Raw genomic sequence first — 26,267 nt, 5'->3', positions numbered from 1 at the left:
GAAGGAGTGTGGGGTATTGCAGAATAGCGAGGGGAGGGGGCCGAATGAGGAGGAGAAAAGGCTCTGTGGTGCTGGGAGAGAGGGGGGGCAAGAGACAAGGAAGATGGCAGTTGAGGATTTGAGGAGGTGGAGTGAAGAGATGGAGGTGAGAGGGCAGTGGAGGGAGGCAGGTTGGTGGATGAGAGGGGGGGGAACTTAGAGAAGGAAGAGTGAGGGGATGAAAGGTGGGAGAAAGGTGAGGGGGGAATTTTTGAAAGAGGTGAGAGGGAGGCTTGGAGAGAGAAGAGTGGGATGGTTGCTTTGAGAGTGACGGGTGAGGAGGGTGAGTTGGAACTGAAGTTGGAAAAAAAGAATGGTTGATGGAAAGCGAGCATCCATGGCAAACTGTGGTTTTTAAAAGTTTTAGGTCAGAGATGCGATTTAACACAATTCTTGATGGATGCAATGAAGGCGAATTCAGAGCATGGAGAGAAGAAGCGCTGTAATAGTTGGATTTTTTAGGCAAGGAATGAAGGAGAGGTCGAAATGAGAGCAGTCTGTTAAAATAGCAGAAGAGAAGTGCATTGTGAAACAGTAAAGAGTACCACATGTGTGAGAGAGGAAGATGAAGCATTATAAGATCGTTTTTGTTGTTAATATTAATGTATGAGAGAGTTCAACAGATTAGGTCATGGAAGTGTAAAAAAAAAAAGAAATCGAGGAAGACGAGGAGAAAGTTAAGAGGAAGAAGAAGTAGCAGAATCGGGAGAAGGTGAGCGTGTTGTTGTTGTTGTTGTTGGGTATATTTTTTATTTTTTTATTTTTATTTTTTTTTGAGATAAGAAAGAGATTAGTTGGGAGAATGGGGGATGTTTGGAAAGTGGGGAGGATGAAAATTGAAGGTAATGGGGAGGATAGAAATTGAAGGTAATGGGGAGAAAAAACAAACAAAAAAAAACGATCGAACACCGAGTGGAACCGGTAGGCCTCAAACCGTCTCTGCCTCCTCCTTTTTTTTTTTCGTCTCCTTTCTTGTAATTTCATGTTCTTGTTTTGGAGGAATTCTTTCACTGTCGAATAGTCCCACTCATGCAGCGGGAAGGGGAGGGGAGGTCGATTTTGTATCGATAAAAAAAGTTTCATGAACCATGCCATCACCTCCAGTTGATATTTCTCACACCAAAATGATTTGAATTGCTGGTGTTGATGGTGCCGCACTTAACCCTGGACGGTTAAAATAAATAAATAACTCTGTTTCTGTGGACGATTGTAACAGACAATGAAGCACTGGTGGCTGTCATTTGTCTTGGGTGTCAGGCAGCTCCAAATTGTCGACCACATGGTACAACCAAGGCCTTCTATATCTAACGTATGTGCCATGGACATGTTAAAGCAGCTTGATCATTTGCATGACCAGGCAATGTCTGACCCCTCAAGTGAGTGCGTACCTTCTGGTGGATCTATCTGCCACATCAAGATTCTGGTTTTGGATGCACTCCCTGTGGAGGATTCTCGGGGGGGGGTGTTTATATGTATATTGATTTATGTATATCCTGCAAATGTGGAGACTCCTTGAAATGTCTGTCGTTCGTTACGAGCTCAATCCTGATGATTGGGTCACTTGGCACACACGCATTGAGCTCACAACCAAAGCTCATCGATGGAACGCTCAACATTGCAGATCGGACAGGTTAACGTAGGCGATACGATTGTTTGAAAGCCAATTTTAAGCTTTGCGGTCAAGCTCCCAGGAGATATGAAACGAGTTCACCACCACCAGAGGTGCGAGAGGCCGTAAGCACGGGGCAAACAGAGCTGGTGATTTACCTGCAGTCATAAGAATACCATTGTGAAAACAGGTTGTTTTTTTATCATTGCTGGTGGTAATTGTATTTTAATTATCCTGTGCATTTCTTCGTTTTTTCAGCTTCCATGTTGGCAGTGGCTGCACTGATGCGAACACCTACACGCAGGCCATGGCAGATGCTCGCTGTGTGTTTGACATGGCCGTGAGTTGGGTCGGAGAGGGCCGGGATGTTGTAAATTTAATCGACCGATCGCTCCTTCGAATGCATTTTACTGATCCGTGTTTGTGATGAGAGTTTGAAGTGCTTGTTTGGCGTATGAACGGGCGAAGACAATTTAAACGTCTTCCTTTTTTTTCTCTCCCACAGGAGGAGTTCGGTTACCATCTTAGTGTGCTTGACATTGGTGGTGGGTTTCCGGGTTGCCTGAATAGCGAGGTTACCTTTGAAGAGGTGAGGGAATCTTGCTGCTTCAAATGTAAAAATGTCAAAAGCTGGAAGCCCATGTGTTTTTTTTTGGTTTTTAGCATCGTGTCTCGCGTAGCGAACGCTGTTCTAAGAGAGCTCGGTGTTGTTTTCTTCTTCTTCTTCTTCTTGTGAAGACAAAACCTTTCTATTCGGACTCGGCTCTTTTATATGCAGGATCCGGATCTCCTCAAATACTAAACACATGTACACATCCTCGCATTGACGGTGCCTTTTGAGAGCGTCTATCATGAACTTTTAAATATATTCGGACATTTGCTTGTTAGTTTCGAAAAGTTCACGTTACTATTTAAAGATTATTCCATTTAATATATTGTAATTTCGTAAATACACGATTTTTCTCGTCATGAACGAAGATCGTCCATGACGGACGTGACGAAATATCGGAAGTTGTTGTTGTTTTTTTTTAAGTTTTTTTTTTTTTAATTCTTCTTCCTCTTCTTGTTCTTCTGGTGAAGACAAAACCTTTAGGACGTGGCTCTTGGACACATTTGTCCTTGTTTTCTTTTCGGGTACAAAATCCTCAAATTTCATCCAGTTGACTTGACATTTGAACCACTGACATTTTGGTTCACCAATTGTAAGCTCGAAGCTTGTTTTTGATGTAAAAAGGTCACAAAATCGTCAACTCTCATCCTCATAATTTGAATACAATTTGCATATTGCATCAGCTCTGGTTCCCCAAAATCGGTGATCGTTCCAGGCATTTCAGTGGTTTCCCCATTTTGACCCCCATTTGGAATGGGGAATTTATCACCAAACCTCGGTAATGTTTCAACGTATCCGACTGAAGCTTACACGGCATATTTGCACGGATGTGTGCGGTATGTGAAGAAGATTCGGTCAAAGGTCAAGGTCATCCAAAATGATCTCCCTCGATCTTCTCACGTTGATACCATTGTTGCTGTGGTTAGATTGCATCTGTTGTGAACACTGGCCTGGAGCATGACTTTCCGGCTGACCTGGGTTTGCGCATCATCGCTGAGCCTGGCCGTTTCTACGTGACTTCGGCCTTCACCCTCGCGGTCAACGTCATCGCTAAACGTGCAGTGGGAGTGGACGGAAAGCCTGCAGACGGTGAGGCTTCCAGTCTGTGTGCACCACTGTTCCATTCCTTTGAATTGTGTTGTCATTGTGAGATCCTGTGCTCACCTTTGCGTTCTGTTGTCTTTTATTTAAAAAAAAAAAAACATTTTCCAAACCTTTTAGCAAATGGAGATGAAGAGCCTTCATTCATGTACTACCTGAATGATGGTGTTTACAGCTCGTTCAACTGTCTGCTCTTTGACCATGCTCGGGTCTCACCAGTGGTGTACAAGGTACAATCAGCAATTCAATCAGATATGGTGCTCTGTCCGTTTGTTCGACGGTGTGGATAACCTCATTCCAATTCCTTTCCAGGAGGTGAGTGACGACGAGCCGGTGTTTACCAGCAGCCTTTGGGGACCCACCTGTGATGGGCTTGACTGCGTGTTGAACCAATGCCAACTGCCAGAGCTCGACGTCGGTGACTGGCTCATCTTCCCTGACATGGGTGCTTACACCCTGGCGGCAGCATCCACCTTCAACGGCTTTCCTCGCTCACCGGTGCACTGCATCATCACTCACTCAGACTGGTGCGTGCCTTCCTCAAATTTAGATTTTTCTTCCGCCTTTTGGGGTATTGGGTGTGGTGGGGAGGCAGGTGCATGTTTCTAAGTGTGGATGGCCTTCTGATCCATGTGCGGTACTGTGAAATGTGTGGGTGGAACGGATTTGCTTTGACTTTATTTTTTCACTGTTGCAGGCTCGTAATGATGGACCTTTGTGCCACATTCAGCCCAGTGACCAACACTTTCATGGGCTTTGGTTGTGGGTGGTGATGCTGGCCCAAAGGTCATCCTGACCCCAACCAGTGTGGAGGTGTGAACAGAGGAGCAGGGTGGATGAAATGCCAAGTTGAAAGGAGACTGAACCGGGGGTGGGGGGAATGGAGGTTTTTAAGGGGATGGGGTGGGGGTTGGGGCTAGGTTGGCGTGACATTGTGCTTTGGTGTGGGTTTGCAAGGTTGGTGTGGGGGTGAGGTTGGTGTGTCGTTGTGCTGATGGTCGGGGTGGGGCTGGGTTGGTCAGCCCTTGTGTTGAGGGCTAGAGGGTGTACCTTGGTTGGTGTGCCATTGTTGTGGGGCTAGGATGGTGTACCATTGTGATTATGGGGCTATGTTGGTGTGCCATTCTGTTGTGGGGAGGGCTAGGTCGGTGTCATTGTGCTGAGGGGAAGGGTTGCTGGCTAGGTTGGTGTGCCCTTTTGCTGAAAGGTAGGGTGGGGATTAAGAAGAGTTTTTGCTGGGGGAGCAGGGGGTTGGAATGAGGGCAAAGGGTTAGTGTGAAGTTTAAGACTCACAAAGTGGATGAGTGAATATATTCCAACTGCCGAGAAGCTGAATCATGACTTCTCATATAAGCATACAATGCTCCATGCTGTCCCCAGTCAATGGTGGTGTGCGCACTTCTTGTTCCCAAAATCATTTCCTTATTTATAACTTTTTCTATCTTGGCATCACTTGTGAAATCTTCCCCACCTTTTCACTCTCCTTTTCCTACTTTCCCCAATCACTTATCACTTCCTTCCCCGCCCCCCGCCCCCCCAACCCCATCATGTGGGACCAGCAAATGAAGTACAAATTGGAGACTTATTCATGTGATATTTATTTCCTCGTCATGCAATCACGGAAGGCTTTGAGTGTAGAACTCGTTTCCTGCAAGATTCACTTTGGCGGGAATGCGGCGCCACCTCGTGCACAGACTCTCCACATGGTTGTCATTTTGCAATCAGCTGTTGGGCAAAATAATAAAATTTCACCTTCAACGTTGTGTTCACTCCTTTGTTTGGGACGCCTCGTGCAAAGACGTGGGTTTGAACTTCGCAACAGGTGTGCGGTGCGACTGCCGATCTTGGCGTCGACCGTAGATCTGGCAGGGGATCGCCTGGTCAGTCGTACAGGCCGAAGCCCATGTCCTCGTCCGATTCCGAGGATTCATCGACCTCCTTCTTCACCTCTGCTGTTGGGAGAGAAGCCCGTTGATGACATTTTAAAATTTGGTGATTCCCATCTGAACCTCCAGCTCTCTGTGGGATCACCAGGTTCAAATCCCATGTTTTGTCCATTCTCCTCGTCCTTTTTTGTTAAACATCTTCCATGAACTTCTGATTATAAACTTCCGATCGGTCCAGACTTGACTTGGTATGTCCGAAGATTCAAACTGTTTGTTCATTATCTCTTAAATGTCCCTCAGCTATGCAATACATGTAAACAAGGGTTTCTCCGTGTCCCTGAGGGTAAAAAGTGCAGGTGTACGTCCTGTACCTGGAGCTTCAGTTGCTGCGGGTGCTGTCTCTGTGGAGGGGGCCGGAGGAGCAGCCGTTCCACCCGCCACATTGGTTATAATCAACGCACCGAGGTTAACGTTCGCCAATGCCTGTGAGCAGGTGGACAATGCATTTGAGTTGACCCGTGGACATCCCGGCAGGCGTATTTGGCCTAACCAAAGCATTGTCATTGATAAAGTTGTTGGTCACTGGTGGCGGTTCCTGCCTGTTTGGTGTGATGAGCCGGATGGTCTCCAGCTCATCTTTTAAAAAGCCACAATTCTGTTCTCATGGGGTTAACTCGGGGAATATTTTGGCCAAATCGTTCACGAACAGGTTGGCCAAGTCTTTTGTACGATAGAGTCGTCAGGGCGACGGTTTGTTGAATGTTCTCGTCGACAATTTGTGATGGGATATTCATGGTATGGAGCTTGCTCTTAACTGTGCCAGCCCAATTTTGGTTGGGGGCCCCCATCGTGGCTCCAATGTGCACTTGAAGTTTCAATGCTTGTTTGGGTGGACCCTATGGACCCATTCTTTCGTGAGCCCTTGGCCTGAAGGGTCCAGAGGTATCTAAGAGCGCATTCAGCGTAAAATAAGATCCTGCGTATTATTAGCTCAAGAACGGACGTTGTGGATGAGGACATTTCCACGTTGGTTTGGAATCATCCAATGATCGGTAAAACGTCATCTGAAATAAATGTCTACTCTGGGTCTACTGTAAATGTAGGGTCTACTCTGGGGAGGAGGAGGAATTCCCTCGTGGGGAACCCCCCTCCCCCCACTGTGACGCATCGACCTCACCTTGGCATAACGAGAAGTCCAGAAGGGTTCCACCTGCACTCCCGCGGCTTTAATGAGCGCGACCAGCTTGTCCTCCTGCACCAAGACGCACAAACACACACACACACACCCGCCATCGTGACGCAGTCATGCTCGCACACTCAAAAGCGGCTGAACTCGCACGCCGCGACACTCACCGTGATGGACACGTCGTCATCGTACAGGATGAGCGCGCTGTAGATGCAAGCGAGTTCGGCCGTGCTGCACTCCATGGCTGCCGGTGTGAGAGGATGTAAATATGGTGGGGAAGGGCAAAATGGGCATGTGTTGGGAGTGGGGAAGGTGTAAGAATGAAAGGGGTTGCGGTGGGGGGGGGAGGAGTTCGGAAGGGTGTTCGAAGGACGAAATAAATGGAGTAAAATTGAGATGAAGGAAGAAAATCTTCATGAAATTGAATCAGCTGAAAAAAACCAACAACAAAAAAACATCAAACATTTTCGTGAAGAAGATGTTATCCTGGGAAGAAGAATCCTTGTTGCCACAGTGACTGTGCGAGCCGAGCACCGATACGCACCGAGCCGCGAGTGCAAATAGCGGCCTTTCCCAGGGAGAATTCGGATCAAGAACGCGACACGCCCACTTCTGATCCGTCCAATTAGCAAGCGCGGAGCAGCTTGGCCCCGCCTCCAGGCGCGTCTGTGTGAAATCGAGATATGCAAATTCTAGGATCAGGGGAGGTTCACGCCCACTTTTCCCCCGTCCAATTGGCGAGCGTTGCTCTGCCCCCGAGGTCATCCTGATCCGGAAATTTGCATATTGTTTTCTCCTGCCGGCCTATAAAACGGCGAGCGCAAGGTGAATCGTAGCAGAGTGTGGCAGTTGTAGAGTGTGGCAGCAGCAGAGTGTGGCAGTAGCAAAGTGTGGCAGTAGCAGTGTGTGGCAGTAGCAGAGTGTGGCAGTAGCAGAGTGTGGCAGTTGCAGAGTGTGGCAGTAGCAGAGTATGGCAGTAGAAGTGTGTGGCAGTAGCAGTGTGTGTCGGCAGGGCAGAGTGAGTCGAGTCATCGGTGTGGCAGAAAGTGGAGTCAGGTGGCGAAGGCATCGAGTTGGGTTCTGCAGTCGGCTGAGGAGAGTTGCGGGAAGAGGCAAAGGAGCTCGGGTCCGAGGCGAGATGGACGGTGGTCGGCGACGAGGTCGCAGTGTGAGATCGCTTGTCGCGGGACCCAAGCCAGCCAGCCATTCTCCTCCCCCAGGGCATCAACAATTCCCCCGTTCCCCCGCGCTGAGATAGTGCAACAAGGGGGCCCCGTTCCCACCCCACTCAAAACGTCGTGCCAACGAAACCCACCAAGGAGCACGGAGTCGGGGCACAGCCACGCGGCCACATCTGTGGCTCGTCCGCCAACGCGTCACGAGGACGCGGGTGGGACCCACCCGGTCTCGCGGACCTAGCCGCTCCTTCAGGTCACACGCGCATATTGGCCTACAGGCCCGTCTGCCCCTTGTATATGAGGGTGGCTTCTTTCCTTTGCTTTTGAGTAAATGTGTGTTGGCGCTGTCTGTAAAGTAGAACTGTATCAGTGTTGCCGTGTGTACGCGTATTTCGTTGTAACTCTGCGTCATTGTTTCTTTTGTTTTAACTGCTATATGTGCATTTTGACTGTTTGGCTGTATATGTGTGCTTTCCGTGTGTCGCGTAATAAATGCATTGTGTGAACTGTTTTCACGTTTTGCTTCGTCTTTTCTTTATTGACCCTCCATCCTGCTTCACGTAAAGGGTTCGTTGTGGGGCTTAATACGCCCGGTAATTAATCTGAACCGTCCAGGTCGGCGATAACACCGCTCGGTTATCCCGATAGCACGGAACGGGCCGCCCATGCGGCCCGTGTCCGGAGTCGACCTGCGGCGAGGTGCGATCGCCCGGTCGACCATTCGCGCAGGTACTTAGGTAGATCGAATTTGGCGAGCAACCCTATCCTGCGCGGGTGGGCAATTGGCACGGTCGTGGTGGGGTTAAACCCCCACCCGTGACTAGCTCCCGGCGTTGTTCCGAGAGGGTCACGACAGAATTGTCCGTTCCAGTGGGCGAGGCGGCTGCCATTCGAGTCGAGTGGCCGATCGCACGCCGGCGGGCGCGAATTCGCAACAATATATATATATATATATATATATATATATATATATATATATATATATATATATATATATAAATATATATAAATATATAAAACATGTGGACTAAAGGGGTGAATAAAAATGAATGTGGACGAAACAGTAATCCAACCTTCCCTGTGTTACACTTATTGGTCTTGTACACTACCTTGTAAGTTCTCTATCCGTTCAATGTTGTTTAGAGCTAAGTTCAAGTACTGCAGTTTCTTGAGCTTGTTGATATTCTCTGCAACAGAAGGAAGGAAGGGACCAGTTCATCACACCAAACAGAACAACCACAAACATGGGATGAAATGGAGGGAAGGGAGATGGTGAAAATAAAATGGTGGGAAAGGAGATGGTGAAAATAAAATGGTGGGAAGGGAGATGGTGAAAATAAAATGGCGGTTTGTAGCGTCTCTTCACCGTCACACAGAATCGATATTTGATACATGAGGACATTTAACCCATCGTGACTTCGCTACATTAAAACCACATTAATTTTATCGATCATTTTATCTGAGTTTACTGGGGAGGGTGAGGACGGAGAACATGGAGACAGACACACAGACATCGGTTTCGGACGAGTCTGACCATAACGAGCCCTCTCAGCACCACCATCTTCACAGGGACATCCCAGGAACTGTCTGGACGAGGTCTCCGGATTTTCGTGCCGATTCCATCGTAAACGTCTCTCGTGGAGCCTTCGGTGAGGACGTGAACAACTCACCACAAAACTCACCACACAACTCACCACATAACTCACCACACAACTCACCACAAAACTCACCACAAAACACCACAAAACTCACCATACAACTCACCACATAACTTACCACAAATCTCACCACAAAACACCACAAAACTCACCATACAACTCACCACATAACTCACCACACAACTCACCACAAAACTCACCACAAAACACCACAAAACTCACCATACAACTCACCACATAACTTACCACACAACTCACCACAAAACTCACCATACAACTCACCACATAACTTACCACACAACTCACCACAAAACTTCGCTCTTCAAAACTTCAAAAAAAACCAATTCACCTTCGCCCTTCTTCGGGCTCACGTGACCCCGCCCTCCGCGTTCTCATGTCGCTCATTCGTTCCCGCCCTGGCCCCGCCCTCGCGTTCTGATGTTGATATCAATTGATTTTATAATATCAATCTCTATTATATCATTATATTACATGAATTATACAATTATATCATTATATTACATTTGTTATACAATTATATTATTATATTACATGAATTATACAATTAAATCAATATATGACATTGATTATACAATTATATCATTATATTATATGAATTATACAATTATATCAACATATCAATCTCACAAATGAGAGTTCATCCACCTGAATGAAGGGGGTAGGGGTGGAAGTGAGGAGGATTTACTGATTTGTATCGGGGGGGGGGGGGGGGGGTAGGAGGTATAAAGAAGAAGAGTTCACCAAGATGTATTCGGAGGTGGGGGAAGGGGTAGAAGTGAGGGGAGTTCACCAATCTGTATTGGGGGGGGGGTAGGGGGTATAAATAAGGAGAGTTCACCAAGATGTATTCGGAGGTGGGGGAAGGGGTAGAAGTGAGGGGAGTTCACCAATCTGTATTGGGGGGTAGGGGGTATAAATAAGGAGAGTTCACCAAGATGTATTAGGGGATGGGGGAAGGGGTAGAAGTGAGGGGAGTTCACCAATCTGTATTGGGGGGGGGGTAGGGGTATAAATAAGGAGAGTTCACCAAGATGTATTCGGAGGTGGGGGAAGGGGTAGAAGTGAGGGGAGTTCACCAATCTGTATTGGGGGGTAGGGGTATAAATGAGGAGAGTTCACCAAGATGTATTAGGAGGTGGGGGAAGGGGTAGAAGTGAGGAGAGTTCACCAATCTGTATTGGGGGGGGGGGTAGGGGGTATAAATAAGGAGAGTTCACTTAGATGTATTAGGGGGTGGGGGAAGGGGTAGAAGTGAGGAGAGTTCACCAATCTGTATTGGGGGAGGTAGGGGATATAAATAAGGAGAGTTCACTAAGATGTATTAGGAGGTGGGGGAAGGGGTAGAAGTGAGGAGAGTTCACCAATTTGTATTGGAGGGGGGGGTAAGGGGACGAGGAAATGACACGAATGTTCGTGACGTTCAAGGTATTCACATGAAAACGAGAACAAAACACATTCCAATCTTTGTGACCACATGAAGTCTTACAATGAGTTACGGAGAGAGATAAACTGGTGACGTTAACCACCATTAACGAGTACCCGCTTGTGTGTGGATAAAAACGGAGAGAGATCTTCTGGTCACGTTTACCATCGTTAACGAGTACCCGCTTGTGTGTGGATAAAAACGGAGAGAGATCTACTGGTCACGTTAACCATCGTTAACGAGTACCCGCTTGTGTGTGGATAAAAACGGAGAGAGATCTACTGGTCACGTTAACCATCGTTAACGAGTACCCGCTTGTGTGTGGATAAAAACGGAGAGAGATCTACTGGTCACGTTAACCATCGTTAACGAGTACCCGCTTGTGTGTGGATAAAAACGGAGAGAGATCTACTGGTCACGTTAACCATCGTTAACGAGTACCCGCTTGCGTGTGGATAATAACGGAGACCGTCCCGGTCACACCGACGGCCTCGCGGCTCCACATGAACCAGAGTCCCTTTGTAGAGAGAGAGTGGCGACATCGCGGGTCCGGAGAAATCGAGTCACGTGATTGCGTGGAGCCATTTTGAGTCCATCGCGGACAGGATCGGACGCATACCGGGCGCGTTTTAACGTCCCCGCTGTACGCAGCGTTCCCATTCGTGTTTTACATCGATTTTACTACAAAATGACAGGTTGTTCCGCCTTTGGGTGTACAAATAGAACGGAGAAGGGATTCAAGATGTATAGATTTCCATCAGATGCTAAAAGACGGAAAATCTGGGAGAACAGAGTCGGTCGTGTTGGATGGAAAGCAACTTCTTGGTCAGTTCTCTGCCAGGTCAGTGTGATGGTGGTCATGGTCCCATATGCGTGTACTTGTGTGTTGCGAGTGAGACTGGCCTTTGCTTTGGCTTTCCAGGCTTGTTATCCATTGCTCGTGGATTAATTAGCACTTGAAGGGGAAGGCATCTTTATTTAAAATTAAGTTTGAGTCTTCGAGCTCGATCAATTAATATAGGGTCTAGATCACGTCTCCAAAGTCAGACTCAGACTCAAAGTCAAAGTCAAACTAAAGTCAAAACAAAGACGAATGAATGGAGAACGGATCCGGGCTAACTCGGCCCACGGGCTAACTCGGCCCACGGGCTAACACGGACCACGGGCTAACTCGGCCCACGGGCTAACTCGGCCCACGGGCTAACACGGCCCACTCTTCAAAGGCAGGGTTAGGGTCAACACTAACCCTAACCCTAACCCTAAACCTGACCCTAAACCTAAATCTAACCCTAACCCTAAACCCTAACCCTAGCTTTTAAGAGTAGGTTATACCAAATATTTAAAATCTATTGGTGTGGGTGTAGACTACCAGATCTCGGGATACTAAACAGGTGTCGACCTGTTTAGTATCCCGAGAGGGAGCCCATCTAACTTCAGAGTGTAGAATGGTCGGGACTGCATTTACCTTCCTGCCTGTGGTAGTTAGTACTTTAACGAGTGAATGACAGGCTTTGTTTTAAACAAAATTATGTAATTTGCTATAAAAGTGGAAGGTTACAGGTTCACGGTTTGAGTATTAATCGTAAACGAGTTCAAAGCCTTTCACAATGGTCTCTGAGACGTTCGTAAAACGAATAATAAAATAAGTTTTATTTTTTGTACTTTCACGTGGAAGATATGATTATTGTCATTCAAATTTTCAGTGATGCTTCAGAAAGAATTTGCCAGAAACCAATTCATGCCAGTTATACCAGTTGTATTCCACAACTGAGAAAGAGGGGGGAGGGGCATGCATTGAATGTATGTATTTGTCTCTGTTGATTTGAATGTGTGAGGACATTAACTTGTGTTTGTGTGTGTGATTTTCAATTTATAATTTGTATATGTGTCCATTAGTACATGTGTGTATGTATGTGTGTGTGTATGTACGTGTGTGTGTGTATGTATATGTGTGTGTAATTGTAAATATGTAATTTGTATATGTATTAGAGGTGTGTGTGTGTGTGTGTGTGTGTGTGTGTGTGTGTGTGTGTGTGTGTGTGTGTGTGTGTGTGAGAGAGAGAGAGAGAGAGAGAGAGAGAGAGAGAGAGAGAGAGAGAGAGAGAGAGAGAGAGAGAGAGAGAGAGAGAGAGAGAGAGAGAGAGAGAGAGAGAGAGAGAGAGAGAGAGAGAGAGAGAGAGAGAGAGAGAGAGAGAGAGAGGGAATGAGGGGTCCGGGTGGGGTGGGCTAATCTATTTTTGGTGGGTTTAATATATGATCAGAAACATGCAGCAAAGTTTGGATTAATAATTGAAATATGAAAATTAAACAAACACAAATATAAACCCACACACGATGAACAAGGTCAAACAACTGCAGAAATACAAAGATAAGTGTTAACATTGTGTTGTACATGTACACGTATAAACAGGGAGGTGGGAGTTCGAGTGTCGCTCTCGCCTCCCTGAAGTTAAAATGAGGCTGAAATAAGCATCACGTGGACTTGTCTCGTTCATCCCTTCTTTGTCATGGTTCGAAATGTCTGTGACTGTTAAATCACAACCAGCTCTGTGAATTTCTTCTTTATGATACATGGCTCTTGGTTGTCATAAATCTTCTATCTTGTCATCTTCACATAATTTGTTCATTATCAACATGGAAAAGCCAATTCCCATCTCTCTTACACGGAGAACATCATGGAATACACGGTTCAATGCACGAGCGCCATACGGCGGCTCCGCACTCACACCGCACTGAATGGACTCAAAATGGCGTAAATCCTTTGGTGTCGCTACTCTCTATAAAGGTACTCGAGAATGGGGGTGATGGGGGAGGGGTGTGTAGGGGTGATGGTGGGTCTGGGGGAGGGGTGTGTAGGGGTGATGGTGGGTCTGGGGGAGGGGTGTGTGGGAGTGATGGTGGGTTTGGGGGAGGGGTTAATGGGGTGATGGTGGGTCTGGGGGAGAGTGTGTGGGGGTGATGGGAGTTCTGGGAGATGGGTGTGTAGGGGTGATGTGGGTCTGGGGAGGGGTGTGTGGGGGTGATGGGAGTTCTGGGGGATGGTTGTGTGGGGGTGATGGGAGTTATGGGGGATGGGTGTGTGGGGTGAATGGGAGTTCTGGGGGATGGTTGTGTGGGGGTGATGGGAGTTATGGGGGATGGGTGTGTTGGGTGAATGGGAGTTCTGTGGAACGGGTACTTTTACCCCCTTTTCCCGTTGTGGTAGAAAAACTCACCCAGACGAGTTTTCCCGTTCAGTTGAATTCATTAATTATTTTAATGTTCGTCTGGGAAAAGAGATTTCGGATAAAAGTCGCTCCGAATCCAAACAACCAGTCCGGATTTTCTGACTCGCCCGCTGTTTTATCACCACGTGATCCAAGTCACACTCACCTCTTCCGCCATTTTGCGCCGGTAAATTTTTGTGCTTCACCTTCCTCTGTGTGTCCCCTGATCGTGACGAACCCTCACAGGAGGGGAATGGGGACGAGAGAACGGAATGTTGGGAGGTTCGTTTCCCTGAGACCAAATAACGGGGTTTAGGCCCCGTTCCGCACTCGAGGAGGGGAGGGATGAGTGAGTACGCAGTTCGTTTGGGGAGGTCGAGGCTCAGGAAGCGAGTCCATCGCAGATCAAAGGAAATCGGTCCTTGGAAGGAGCTGTGATGGAGTGGAGGGGGACACGGGGAACCCCTGAGATCCGGGATCCTCCATTTGAATAACCCGCGATGTACATCATGGACACGTTACTGACCGCAGCACAATTCCTCGACTGTCAGGATCAGCAAAGTCGGCCCGGTTAGTGGAGAGGGATCCGGGAGGGGGGGAGGTTGGTGAGCTGGGGACGGGATATCACCGGCGGTATGACGTCATCACCGTGTCGGGGAAATCCGTGCTTCTCCCTCCTCTTCGCACATCGTTGTTCCCTCCACCCCCAGGTTGGACGGACGTTATGTTTTCATCCATGTTTGTTTATCTGTGAACAGGATATGTTAAGAAGTTGTGGACGGATTCGGACGGAGTTTGGTGAACAGGTTCGGTGTGTGACAAGGACGAACCGATTCGATTTGGGTGAAGATCTGATCCGGATCCGGGAATGTTTTTAACACCGTCAGTAATTCTTCACCATCGAGAAACGAGGACCAAAAACGATGAACATCATGATATTTCAATAAGTTGTGGATGAGTTATGTTGAAGATTCGGTGGATGAGTTGGTTCGGTGACAATAACAAGACGATTCGATTCTGGTTCAAGTCCGGATACAGATCCGTCCGATCAGTGGCAGACAAAATGTAACCTGTTCCACCTGGCGGACAGGTATGTTCTCTCCCGAGTTTTGCCAGGTGTCGCTCTGTGAGTGATTTTAAATATTTTGATCATTCTGTCTGTTTGATTGTTAATCTCCAACAGGTCACAATTCTAAACTGATCCTCATGGAACTTTACCAAGTTGTTGAGGTAGTCTCATCTGAGAACCAAATTGATTTTGAGGTCAAAGGCCATCTTGAGGTCAAGTTTCTAAAATCGTCATTTTTCATCCGATTGACTTGATATTTTAACAAGATTTGCATATTGCGTCACTGAATTGGGGAACTATTTTTGAGGTCAACAGGTCAAAGTTCAACGGGGTTCAAACTTCTAAAATCATCTATTTCAATCTGAAAAATAATCAATTTTCGTCCTATTGACCTGAACTTTGATTGAGATTGTCAATTTTAATCTTCATGAAATGGACAATTTGATGTATCCATGGCAACCTTTGGAGAGTGGGCGGATTTTCCAAGTATCGTGCTCTGCCCTACGTCTTATTATCCCGCCCTCCGGAGGGAGGGAGCGGGATATTGTAATCGTCCGGTTTGTTTGTCTGTTTGTTTGTTTGTCTGTCTGTCTGTCTGTCTGTTGGCAACTTTACGGCAAAACCGCTTCAGCAAACACTATCAAATTTAATCCAAAGGTGGGCAATGAACCTTGGACGACCCCATTAACTTTTGGGTCCAATTGGATCAAAGGTCAAGGTCAAGGTCACAAAAAGATTAAAATCGTTTTTCGCTCATAACTTCGTCAAAAATGATCTGATTTACTTCAAACTAAGCTTATAGTCAACCTTATTCTATTTGTCACTTATAATCCTACCCATTCCTATCGTAAAAAATGCATATTTGTGAAGATCGGTGAGGTCCGAAGACTTTATGCCTGAAAAGGGCGGGATTTGTTGTGCCTGGCACCACTAGTTCTTGTTTGTTTTTCTGTCTGGTTGTTTGTTTGTCCACACAGAACGTATGTGTATGAATTACATTGGATCCTTAAGTACCCCAAGATTCTATAAGACCCCTAAAACCCATCACACTCTTTATAAGACCCATTAAGACCAGGATGACTCGAAAGAGCATGAAAGGTCCAAATATCCCAAAAGCACATAATTCCGAAAACCCTTTATAGCCTTTCAAACCTTAACACCCTTTGACACCCCAAAGACCCTTTATACCCTTTATAACCCTAAGTCCATTTAAAAACCGTAACACCCCTTAGACTTTGAAACCCGAAGACCCTTTAAGATAACTTAGAACCCGAAGACCCTTTAAGACCCTGAAGATCCCTCTAGCCCTTTCAACCCACAATGTCCCAAATAACTTTGAAGACCCTTTACAGCCTAACAGACCTTCGACCCAAAGACACTTTCGAAGCCTAGGACCCTGCAGACTCCGTAGACCCCGTTAACCCTTTAGAACCCTGAAAAAACAGTTGTGGATGAGTTGGTCAGATGACAATAACAAGCCAATTAAATTTTGGTTCAGGTCAGCAGATCCGGCCTATCGGTGGGATCCAAACCGTAAACTGTTCATCCTGGTGGAGGTATGTTATTCACCATTAATCACCAAATCCCAATCCACTCTGTGGACACAAATGTGTTGTTCACACAATTTCACCCCACATGGTTCCACCAGAGGAATCAGGAAGTGACGCAATAAGGTGATGCAGTGTGACGTCACTGCCGATCCCACAAATACACCGTTTATGTCCGAAGAACCGTTGAGTTCATCAAAGCCAATTTGTCAGACGGTTTGTTTACTCATTCTGCTTTGCATTACGACGAGTCTGCCCCACACCCCACTCCACCACAACAACACTTACACTGTGGTGGTTGAGGATCCCAACGTGCCTTTTCACAGACCATTTGATCGTTCTTCAGAGGGACATTTGCGGCCTGCGAACCTGAGTTTTTGACATGGCAAACCACCTCGGGATGTTGGCGGAGCCCCAACGGACTCACGGGTCGTGACAAACTTGCAGCCCTCCTGGCCCATCCTGCCACCTGTCCCATTACTGTTGGGCGCTACCCTGCCACGTGTGCCATTGACTTGTTGGGGTATAGGTGTAGGAAGTCCACTGGGTTGCACCAACTGTCACGAGCGGTTGGAGGACACTAACTCCGTAGAGAAACCCCTCCGTGACTGTGCATGACACCATCAAGAAGCAGGATGCAGGACATGGGCGAAAAGGTGTTGGCCTGTCCAAGGGGGCTGCGGTGTCCCCGAGCAATGTTGGTCGATACAATGACCATTGTGGGGAAAGAAAAAAAAAACTGAGCACAGAGGTGACATATCCATATTTATAGAAGCGAAATATTTGTTTGTTTGTGACCCTACTCCTCTGAGCTCCCAAGGTTAATCATAAAACTTTAAAGGATCACATTGTTTACCACGGTTCACCTAAATAAGGGGTTTAAACAATCATTTTTCTCACAATTCATACATTATAAACACACGAGCTGCCACCCATTGCCATCTCCACAAGGTTAGATCCACATGCATTCAAAACGTTTCATAAAAAAGTCCATTTTCTTTCGTATTTCAACCCAGATACCGAAAGATTTTGTGATGTGTTTACCTCTGATCGTCAAATATGAAAAATAACTGTAAATTAAGACGTTACCGTGTTCGGTAAGATCAGCGAAGGAGTCACATGACCTCTCAAATGTGCGAATCATTCGAAAAGCAAAAATAGTACAAACACAATCCACACATCGATTTGAAGGTAATTTTACTAATCATCTGAGGATATAACTCTGAAGGGTGAAAAACGAGGTTGTAGAAAAAAAGGTTACCATCTTAGCTAACGTCACTAAATATACACCTCCAAATATACATACATCACGTAGTTTTAAAAGAACCAAGTTAACATCGTGATTTGTTTTTTGATCGGAGATGTCTCACCTCAAAGGAGGAAATACTTGGAGTGTGTATTATTGTTAGAAACGGGAATTCAAAGAAACATTCAGTGAGGAGATATCTTCGTGGGTCGAGCCGGTAACCTTGGCAACCATTAACTTTTCTTGATTTTCAAATAGTTTCTGGTCACTTCCTCCTATGCAATGTCAAATAATTCTCAATTCCTCTCCTGTACATTTGAGTCATTTATTAAAAACAGACAAACACAAACATGTCGATATGGAGAATTCAGAGAGGATTCAAAAAGTAACAGTGTTCCTCTGATTCTGCAGCACATGGACTCTTGAGTTCTTATATAATATGGAGGGGTAAAAGGAGAGTGGGGGGGGGTAAGATGATAACAATGTCTGGTTGGTGCTGGTAAGCTGAAGAGAATGTCTCATCATCCTGAAGACAGAATGGTGCCAAGACTGCAGCCCTTGGGTGTTGGAGTAGATCACACATGGCCCCTTGGTCGTGGTTATCCAGAGGTCAGGAGGTCCGCCTGAATTGAAAGAGCTGGGAAACGATTTTACAATCTGAAGTTGATCAAAGTTTGAAAAGGCATCTGGATATCACTTAGACAAGCATTTCATTGAAGCCAGACTCCTGCTTCCAGCCAGATTTTCAGGCATCAATATGTAATTTTTTTTTAATCAGAATCCCTTAACAAGCTCCATAGAATTATAGATGATTATTTTCTACTGAATAAAGATTAAAGATTATTTGGAAGGCCAATCTGTTTTTGGGAAGAGGGCTTGTTTTTACTTATCTGACTGATAACTTTCCATTACAGTCAAGAGTTATACGGTCGTTTAAAATGTAAATACATGTATACATATATTGGGTAGTCGATGGAGTCGAAAAAAACAAATTCGATTTTTTTTTTTTCGATTAAAAACATTTTTTTTTGATATATCTTCCATCCATCTATATATTTATTTTTTTGGGTCGTCAATCCAGTCGAAATTATTTTTTTTTTAATTTTGAAATTTGTTCTACCCTTATCACTTTTTCCATCGATATGTTTGTCTGTTGGGAAGTCCATCCAGTCGAAATTTTTTTTTTTCAAAAAACAAAAATTTTGAAATTTGTTCTACCCTTATTATCACTTTTTCCATCGATATGTTTGTCTGCCCTCTGTTCGATCCAGTGCTCCGTTAATACAATGGCGATTTTGATGAAACTTGGTTGGTAGGTTCATACCATGACCGAGTTGTGTGCAAATGAGAACCGTTGCTATGGACACCACCGTTGCCTAGCAACGGGACTTTGAAATTTTTGAAAAATCAAAAAAAAAAAGATTTTCGAAAATCAAAAATCGGACCACGAGCGACTGTAGGCAGTACATTCAGCCATATTGTCAAAAATTTCCAGCCGGATCCTATGAAAACTGTCGGAGAAGATAGACTTTGAATGAACCCTGGTCGAAAACAATAAAATAAACCAATGTCACCCGCATGGTGACCCGAATCTTGCCAAAAGGTGACCACGTGTGACTTCTTTAAGGTCACACTGAGGTGAACAGAGCTACTATCCACCAGGAGCGACTCCTTGAGGAATATCTGCCTACGAGAGATTCCGATGAGAATCGTTCTACAGAGTAACCATGAAAAATATGCTTTTGCCTCATAACATCACGAAATGACGTCATCATGTCTCAAGCTTGACATATCTAGAAAGCACTCATCGAGGTGTTCAATTTGAGGTACTTCACGATATGGTTCTTAAAACTTGAAAATTTGACCTTGGGGTCAAATATGTTTGACCTCAAGCACTAACCATGAAGGTCAAGGCCAATCGCCACCAAAAATTAATCAGCTGAGCGCCAGACCATGAACTATATTCCCATGAAGTTTGAAGACGATCCGATCAAAATTACACAAAAAATAAGGGTTTCGTCGACTCCCCTGATTTGCGACAAAGTGACCTTGACCTTTGACCTTGACCTTCAAAATTTTATGCGCTGAAAGGGACCTCTATAGGCCTCTGATATGCGAAGTTACAAAAATTTCCAATGATAACTGTGCTCTGCAGAGTGATTTATACGTGATTACAGACAAAAACAAAACAAAACATGAAGGTCAAGGCCAATCGCCACCAGAAATTAATCAGCTGAGCGCCAGACCATGAACTATATTCCCATGAAGTTTGAAGACGATCCGATCAAAATTACTAAAAAAATAAGGGTTTCGTCGACTCCCCTGATTTGCGACAAAGTGACCTTGACCTTTGACCTTGACCTTCAAAATTTTGTGCACTGAAAGGGACCTCTATAGGCCTCTGATATGCAAAGTTACAAAAATTTCCAATGATAACTGTGCTCTGCAGAATTTTTTATACGTGATTACAGACAAAAAAACAAAAAAAAAAAACATGCAAGCTGACTAACATATCTTGCAAAAACTTCGTTTTGGCAAGATAAAAACGAAGTTCGTTATATCTCAGAGATTGAGTCAGATATACATGAAACTGGTATGGTAGGTTCATGATATGTCCAAGTTATGTGTGAGAAAGTACCGTTGACCCTCCGTTGCCTAGCAACGGCCGACTACCCATGTCTGCCTACCGGCTTGTATATTTATATATACTAGCCAAAACCCCGTCACATACGGATTCCGTTCATTCAACCACCCTCACCAGCTCACCCACACTCGAGGGACATGGACTGGACAGGGCGTGCCTGCCTCCGCCTACTCATTCCCCGCCCCTGCCCCATTCCCCCCCCCCACTGCCTTCAATTTGGTTACCCCCGCCCAAAAAATTAATTACCCCACCACCCGTCTCTTGATTCCCCGCCCCACTTGCCCCCGCCCCTGTCCACCCCCTCACACTCAACCCCGCCTAATTCACCCCAGCCCCCGCACACTCATCCCCCACCCCATTCCGCCCCGCCCGCGTCTCCCGCTTTCAATTTGCTTGCCCCGCCCAAAAATTTGCTTACCTTGCCCCCGCCTCTTCACTCCCTGCCCCCGTCTCTTCACTCCCCGCCCCCGCCTCTTCACTCCTCGCCCCCGTCTCAACGAAAAGTGTTTATTCTGCTTCAGAGTTGAAGGTTGACGATTGCCACGATGTGCGATGCAAACTTGCAGGTACGAAGTTTCTTTCAGTCCAGGTCACAGTACCGAGAAAAACCTGTCGCGACTGCAAGGAGGAGCACAAAATTGGTCCTTCAGTATTAATATATAGATACAATACAATGTTTCTTGTTCCATTTTTTGTGTGAAATTCGCATTCTGAGGTCGTCAGCATGTGCAGAAGAGGGTTTTACATTGCAGACGCTATTTTCGAGGAGTGTAATTACACCGCTCAGCGGTAACGGTCTGTCGTCGACAGACGTAATGACGTCACCGAATGACCGATGATGTCATGACGTCCTGACGCCTCTCAGCGGTGACGTCACACGTCGCCATGTAAACGAATGTAAAACGAAAAGTGTTTATTCTGCTTCAGAGTTGAAAGTTGACTATTGCCACTTTGTGCGATGCACTCTTCAGGTACGAAGTTTCTTTCAGTCCAGGTCACAGTACTGAGAAAAACGTGACGCGACCGCGGGGAGGAGCACAAAATTGGTCCTTCAGTATTAATATATAGATTGGTTCACGAAAAAATATTTTCACGAAAAAAATAAATGACCACGATATTCGTTATTGTTGTATGTCTGTCTGTCTGTCTGTCTGTCTGTCTGTCTGTCTGTCCCGAGCATAGCTCCGTGGGTTTTGATCCGATCCTCATAAAATTTTGGTGGGGGGTTTATATCATGATCTTGTTGTGTTTTCCTGAGAACGGGCGTGGAGCGCCCATTATGGACGGAGCCACGCCCAAAAAACATGTTTTAGGGGGTAGCCGATTTCAATTCGCATCTTCTCCTTGGGGGTTTGTCGAATCTGACATGGGTTTCGGTATTTGGTTAGCCCAATGGCACCTGCATAGCCCCACGGAGCTCGATTTTTCATTTTCGTCCCAAGGACAAGGTCACAAGGTCACAAACTTAGAAAATTGCAAATTTTGACATAAAAATCCATCTTCTCCGAGGGGTTTGTCGAATCTGACATGGGTTTCGGTATTTGTTTAGCCCAATGGCACCTGCATAGCCCCACGGAGCTCGATTTTTCATTTTCTTCCCAAGGTCAAGGTCACAAGGTCATGAACTTCGAAAATTTCGAATTTTGACCTAAAAATCATACGACCGCCCAAACTTTGAGAGCTCGGATGACAATATTTTTTATGCATAATCTTGAGGTCATTCCCCACATAAAGTCTTGAAACCATTTTGCTCTATCTCGAATACCTTGCCCCTGGCGCCCCCTTCAATTTTGTTTTTACGCTGAGTTCATCAAAGTATGGATAATCCGAGGAGTGCGATAATCCTATAGCCTACATGACGTTATATTGTTCCTGGAATGTTCCAGAGGAAGTTTTGCACCAAAGGTCATAATCCTTGACTTTTGACCTTTAAAGTTCACTAAGGTCAAATTTTCAAAGTTGTGGGAATTGAACCGGGTTTTCGACCTTCTTCGACGAACCAACTCCAATAAGCTATAGCACGTATCCTGTTTCCTTATTTTAATGTCCACAACATTATTTTTTGACCTTGAAATGTTATGCAACGGTCAAATTTTTTAAGTTGTTGAACGAAACCGGGTTTTCGACATTTTGCAGCTAATAACCTGTCACTCGTACCACATCATGTTGATCATTTTTATAACTTGGTCAAACATTATCACATTGTCTCATTCTTGTCTTCTGATACAATCTACATCGTCAAATACCGCTCGTGAACCATCGTCGTCTTCAGACTTGTATATATCAACAATTGATACATGTTCGAGCACATCGAGGTCATAATCATGTTGTCTTTGAATAAATTTCCCATAAAAGAGATATAACAATACATTGTGCTATTTGCTGAAAACTTTTACTTTTTCAAATTAATTATCAAGTTTAATTGGCAATATTTTTTATATCTTTTTATCATCCTTAAACCCATTATGCTAACTTTGGAGCAATTTGCATCCACATCACCATCACACAAATAGTCAATCACAGAATACCGAAAACAAATCGATACAAACCCCTGTATATCACCAACAAATCAAAGAAAGGTATTTACAAATGTTTAAATAGCGTACATGATTTTAAAAGCTTTGATGCATTCGGCGTCTCGGCCAAACATGGACCAGGAACCGTGAAACTTATGAGGTCAAGACGTAACAGGAAGTAAGTACAGGAGGATTTAACTTTTAAACCTAAGCATCCGAGCACTCGTACAAGCAATCGTGTTTTTCTTTGCAATCGTGGCTGGGTTGAAAGCAATTGCCAATTGGTTATTATTTTTTTTATGAATCGGATATGCATTGAAAATCCTGTGCCGAGTCAGTGATCTGTCCCGGTATGAAGGCGATAACAGTGTGAAAGTGATAACGGAATGAAAGCGATAACGGTATGAAAGCGATAATGGTTTGAAAGCGATAACGGTGTGAAAGCGACACCGGTATGAAAGCAATAATGGTTTGAAAGCGATAATGGTATGAAAGCGATAATGGTTTGAAAGTGATAATGGTTTGAAAGCGATACCGGTATGAAAGCGATACCGGTATGAAAGCAATAATGGTTTGAAAGCGATAACGGTATGAAAGCGATAATGGTTTGAAAGCAATAACGGTATGAAAGCGATCATGGTTTGAAAGCGATAACGGGATGAAAGCGATAATGGTTTGAAAGCGATAACGGTATGAAAGCGATACCAGAAGTAAAGCGATAATAGTTTGAAAACGATAATGTTATGAAAGCGATAACGGTATGAAAACGATAACGGTATGAAAGCGATAATGGTATGAAAGCGATAACGGTATGAAAGCGATAACGGTATGAAAGCGATAACGGTATGAAAGCGATAATGGTTTGAAAGCGATGACGGGATGAAAGCGATAATGGTTTGAAAGCGATAATGGTTTGAAAGCGATAATGGTTTGAAAGCGATACCAGTATGAAAGGGATAATGGTTTGAAAGCGATAACGGTATGAAAGCGATAATGGATTGAAAGAGATACCGGTATGAAAGCGATACCGGTATGAAAGCGATAACGGTATGAAAGCGATACCGGTATGAAAGCGATACCGGTATGAAAGCGATAATGGTTTGAAAGCGATAACGGTATGAAAGCGATAACGGTGTGAAAGCGATACCGGTATGAAAGCGATAATGGTTTGAAAGCGATAACGCTTTGAAAGCAAAAACGGTTTGAAAGCGATAATGGTTTGAAGGAGATACCGGTATGAAAGCGATACCGGTATGAAAGCTATAACGGTATGAAAGCGATACCGGTATGAAAGCGATACCGGTATGAAAGCGATAATGGTTTGAAAGCGATAATGGTTTGAAAGCGATAACGGTATGAAAGCGATAACGGTGTGAAAGCGATACCGGTATGAAAGCGATAATGGTTTGAAAGCGATAATGGTTTGAAAGCGATAACGGTATGAAAGTGATACCGGTATGAAAGCGATAATGGTTTGAAAGCGATAACGGTATGAAAGCGATACCGGTATGAAAGCGATAATGGTTTGAAAGCGATACCGGTATGAAAGCGATACCGGTATGAAAGCGATAATGGTTTGAAGGAGATACCGGTATGAAAGCGATACCGGTATGAAAGCTATAACGGTATGAAAGCGATACCGGTATGAAAGCGATAATGGTTTGAAAGCGATAATGGTTTGAAAGCGATAACGGTATGAAAGTGATAACGGTGTGAAAGCGATAACGGTATGAAAACGATAACGGTATGAAAGCGATACCGGTATGAAAGCGATAACGGTATGAAAGCGATAACGGTATGAAAGCAATAACGCTTTGAAAGTGATAACGGTAAAAAAGCGATTCCAGTATGAAAGCGATACCGGTGCACGGTTCAGCGATAGTCATACTGGTATGGTGATGGCGATGGATTTCGTCCTATGTCGGTTACCAATACTGATCTCACCTTCAAACAAAACCATTTTTAATACAAGTTGAAGTTGGAAGTAAAATAACCATTCTCATGGGGGAAAAAAGAAAGCTCTGTGTCGGAATACTTTAAAAAGTTACCGTGTGTCAATGATGTGTACGTCACATATGAATGCATAATGGACGACTCATCCATTGTGTATTTTTGGAACTTGCGTAAAAAAAATTAGTTGCTCATTTTTTTTTAGTTTCAATAATATTAATATTCCGTTACGAATCTGGAAACCATTCGCCTTCACACATACAGTTGACCCAAAGTTTAGTTATTTCGTTAAGTACATGTGGCTCGTTGGAATCTCTCCCCTATGTCTAATGGGAATTCATGTGTGCGCTGGGAGTTTCTTTCCAGTTAGTATTCTGCATTAAATCCCCCTCCACTCCTTCAGTGCCATTACGCACGTGTTCAAGGCCACGGACATAGGCGGGGGTGAGATCACCTCAGAGCCGACCCCGCCCCAGCCAGATGGAATGTTCCCCTCGTCCAATCGGGGGTGAGATCACCTCAGAGCCGACCCCGCCCCAGCCAGATGGAATGCTCGCCTCGTCCAATGAGGGGAGGACACCGATCGCCCGACGCCCTCCGACCAATCCGGAGGCGAGTTACCTCAGAGCGGATCCCTCCACCCGCCCGGGGGAGGGACGAGAAGGGTGGCGAGCTGTCTCAGCGGCGGTCTTTTTCGGGGTTCCTTGGTGGTCAGAGGTTGTGTTTGTGCTCGTGGTGATGGTGGTCGTGGCGGAGGTGTTTCGTGGTGCTCGTGTCGTCAGTCGTCGTTCGTGGCAGCCAGGATCGTGGGCTCGTTGGATTCTGGGTCGTGGATTCGAGTCCCACCGTGGTGGGTTGTGTTGGAGCGCTCGAGCTGGAGATCCCCGTTCCCGTCCACTGACTCCAAGCTCCACAAGGCGAGTCGGTAAAACCGCACCCAACCAGACTCTGACCCTCAGCTCACCTTCCATCCCGAGCGGAAGGGTCGAATAAAGTCCCACGAGGTCCATTTCTTTTTGGGTGTGTGTGTCTTTCTGTGGCCATTCTGATAAATAGAAATCGTTTCAGTGATTCCATTGTACATTTGCCTGCATCTGTATTCGTGATTAAGTCTGCTCTGTGTCGCCCTCCCTCTTACATTGCAAATAAATAACTGTTAAATGTTCCAGTTCGTTGTCTGTGTTTTCTTTCATTGACCCAGTATGGTTCGGGCTTTTGAATTAGGGAGGCTGATTGTGCCGTAAATTGTCATTTGGGCCAGCACGGCTTTGGTAATTCCCGCTCGGTTACGTCGGATCCGAGTCGGGAACAGCGACTCGGTTCGGACAAAGCCGGCCGAGGGTGTTGTTTCCCCGGTAGCTGGACCGCATGGCCAATT

The 26,267-nt window shown here is 45.4% G+C and overlaps 2 protein-coding genes and 1 pseudogene across 8 annotated transcripts in view; 2 read left to right on the top strand and 1 right to left on the bottom strand.

Moving 5' to 3' along the window:
- Nucleotides 1-828: 828 nt before the first annotated feature.
- LOC147006322 (ornithine decarboxylase-like) lies at nt 829-5,117 on the top strand (annotated as a pseudogene). Its single transcript, XR_015054922.1, has 7 exons — nt 829-1,761; nt 1,907-1,988; nt 2,154-2,237; nt 3,185-3,347; nt 3,480-3,589; nt 3,672-3,886; nt 4,057-5,117. The product of XR_015054922.1 is annotated as an ornithine decarboxylase-like (transcript).
- LOC147006320 (large ribosomal subunit protein P1-like) overlaps nt 4,939-26,267 on the bottom strand; it is a 36,632-nt gene continuing 15,303 nt past the window's right edge. The window contains exons 1-6 of one of the 6 annotated variants that reach the window (XM_085869076.1): nt 17,904-18,222; nt 8,719-8,796; nt 6,599-6,675; nt 6,423-6,497; nt 5,617-5,728; nt 4,939-5,311 (exon numbers count right to left, since the gene is read on the bottom strand). In XM_085869076.1, the coding sequence (XP_085725202.1) occupies nt 5,241-5,311; nt 5,617-5,728; nt 6,423-6,497; nt 6,599-6,673 (333 nt within the window). In that variant the 5' untranslated portion in view covers nt 6,674-6,675; nt 8,719-8,796; nt 17,904-18,222 and the 3' untranslated portion in view covers nt 4,939-5,240. Of the gene's footprint in view, nt 5,312-5,616; nt 5,729-6,422; nt 6,498-6,598; nt 6,676-6,975; nt 7,082-8,718; nt 8,797-9,143; nt 9,165-17,622; nt 17,712-17,903; nt 18,223-26,267 lie in introns of those variants that run through there. The other 5 variants (XM_085869075.1, XM_085869077.1, XM_085869073.1 and 2 more) reach the window with 5 other exon arrangements.
- Nucleotides 13,863-26,267, top strand: part of LOC147006319 (uncharacterized) — a 38,269-nt gene continuing 25,864 nt past the window's right edge. The window contains exon 1 of the mRNA XM_085869072.1: nt 13,863-14,487. Coding sequence (XP_085725198.1) covers nt 14,418-14,487 — 70 coding nt within the window. The 5' untranslated portion in view covers nt 13,863-14,417. The remainder of the gene's footprint in view (nt 14,488-26,267) is intronic.

This window comes from Eptatretus burgeri, unplaced genomic scaffold (genome assembly GCF_056783735.1).
Source record: "Eptatretus burgeri isolate ZD-2024b unplaced genomic scaffold, Ebu_testis_v1 Ebu_testis_scaffold_3190, whole genome shotgun sequence".
NCBI classification, from domain to species: Eukaryota; Metazoa; Chordata; class Myxini; order Myxiniformes; family Myxinidae; genus Eptatretus; species Eptatretus burgeri.
Note: the sequence above shows the minus strand (reverse complement) of the source record. Positions and strands in the feature narration are given on the sequence as shown.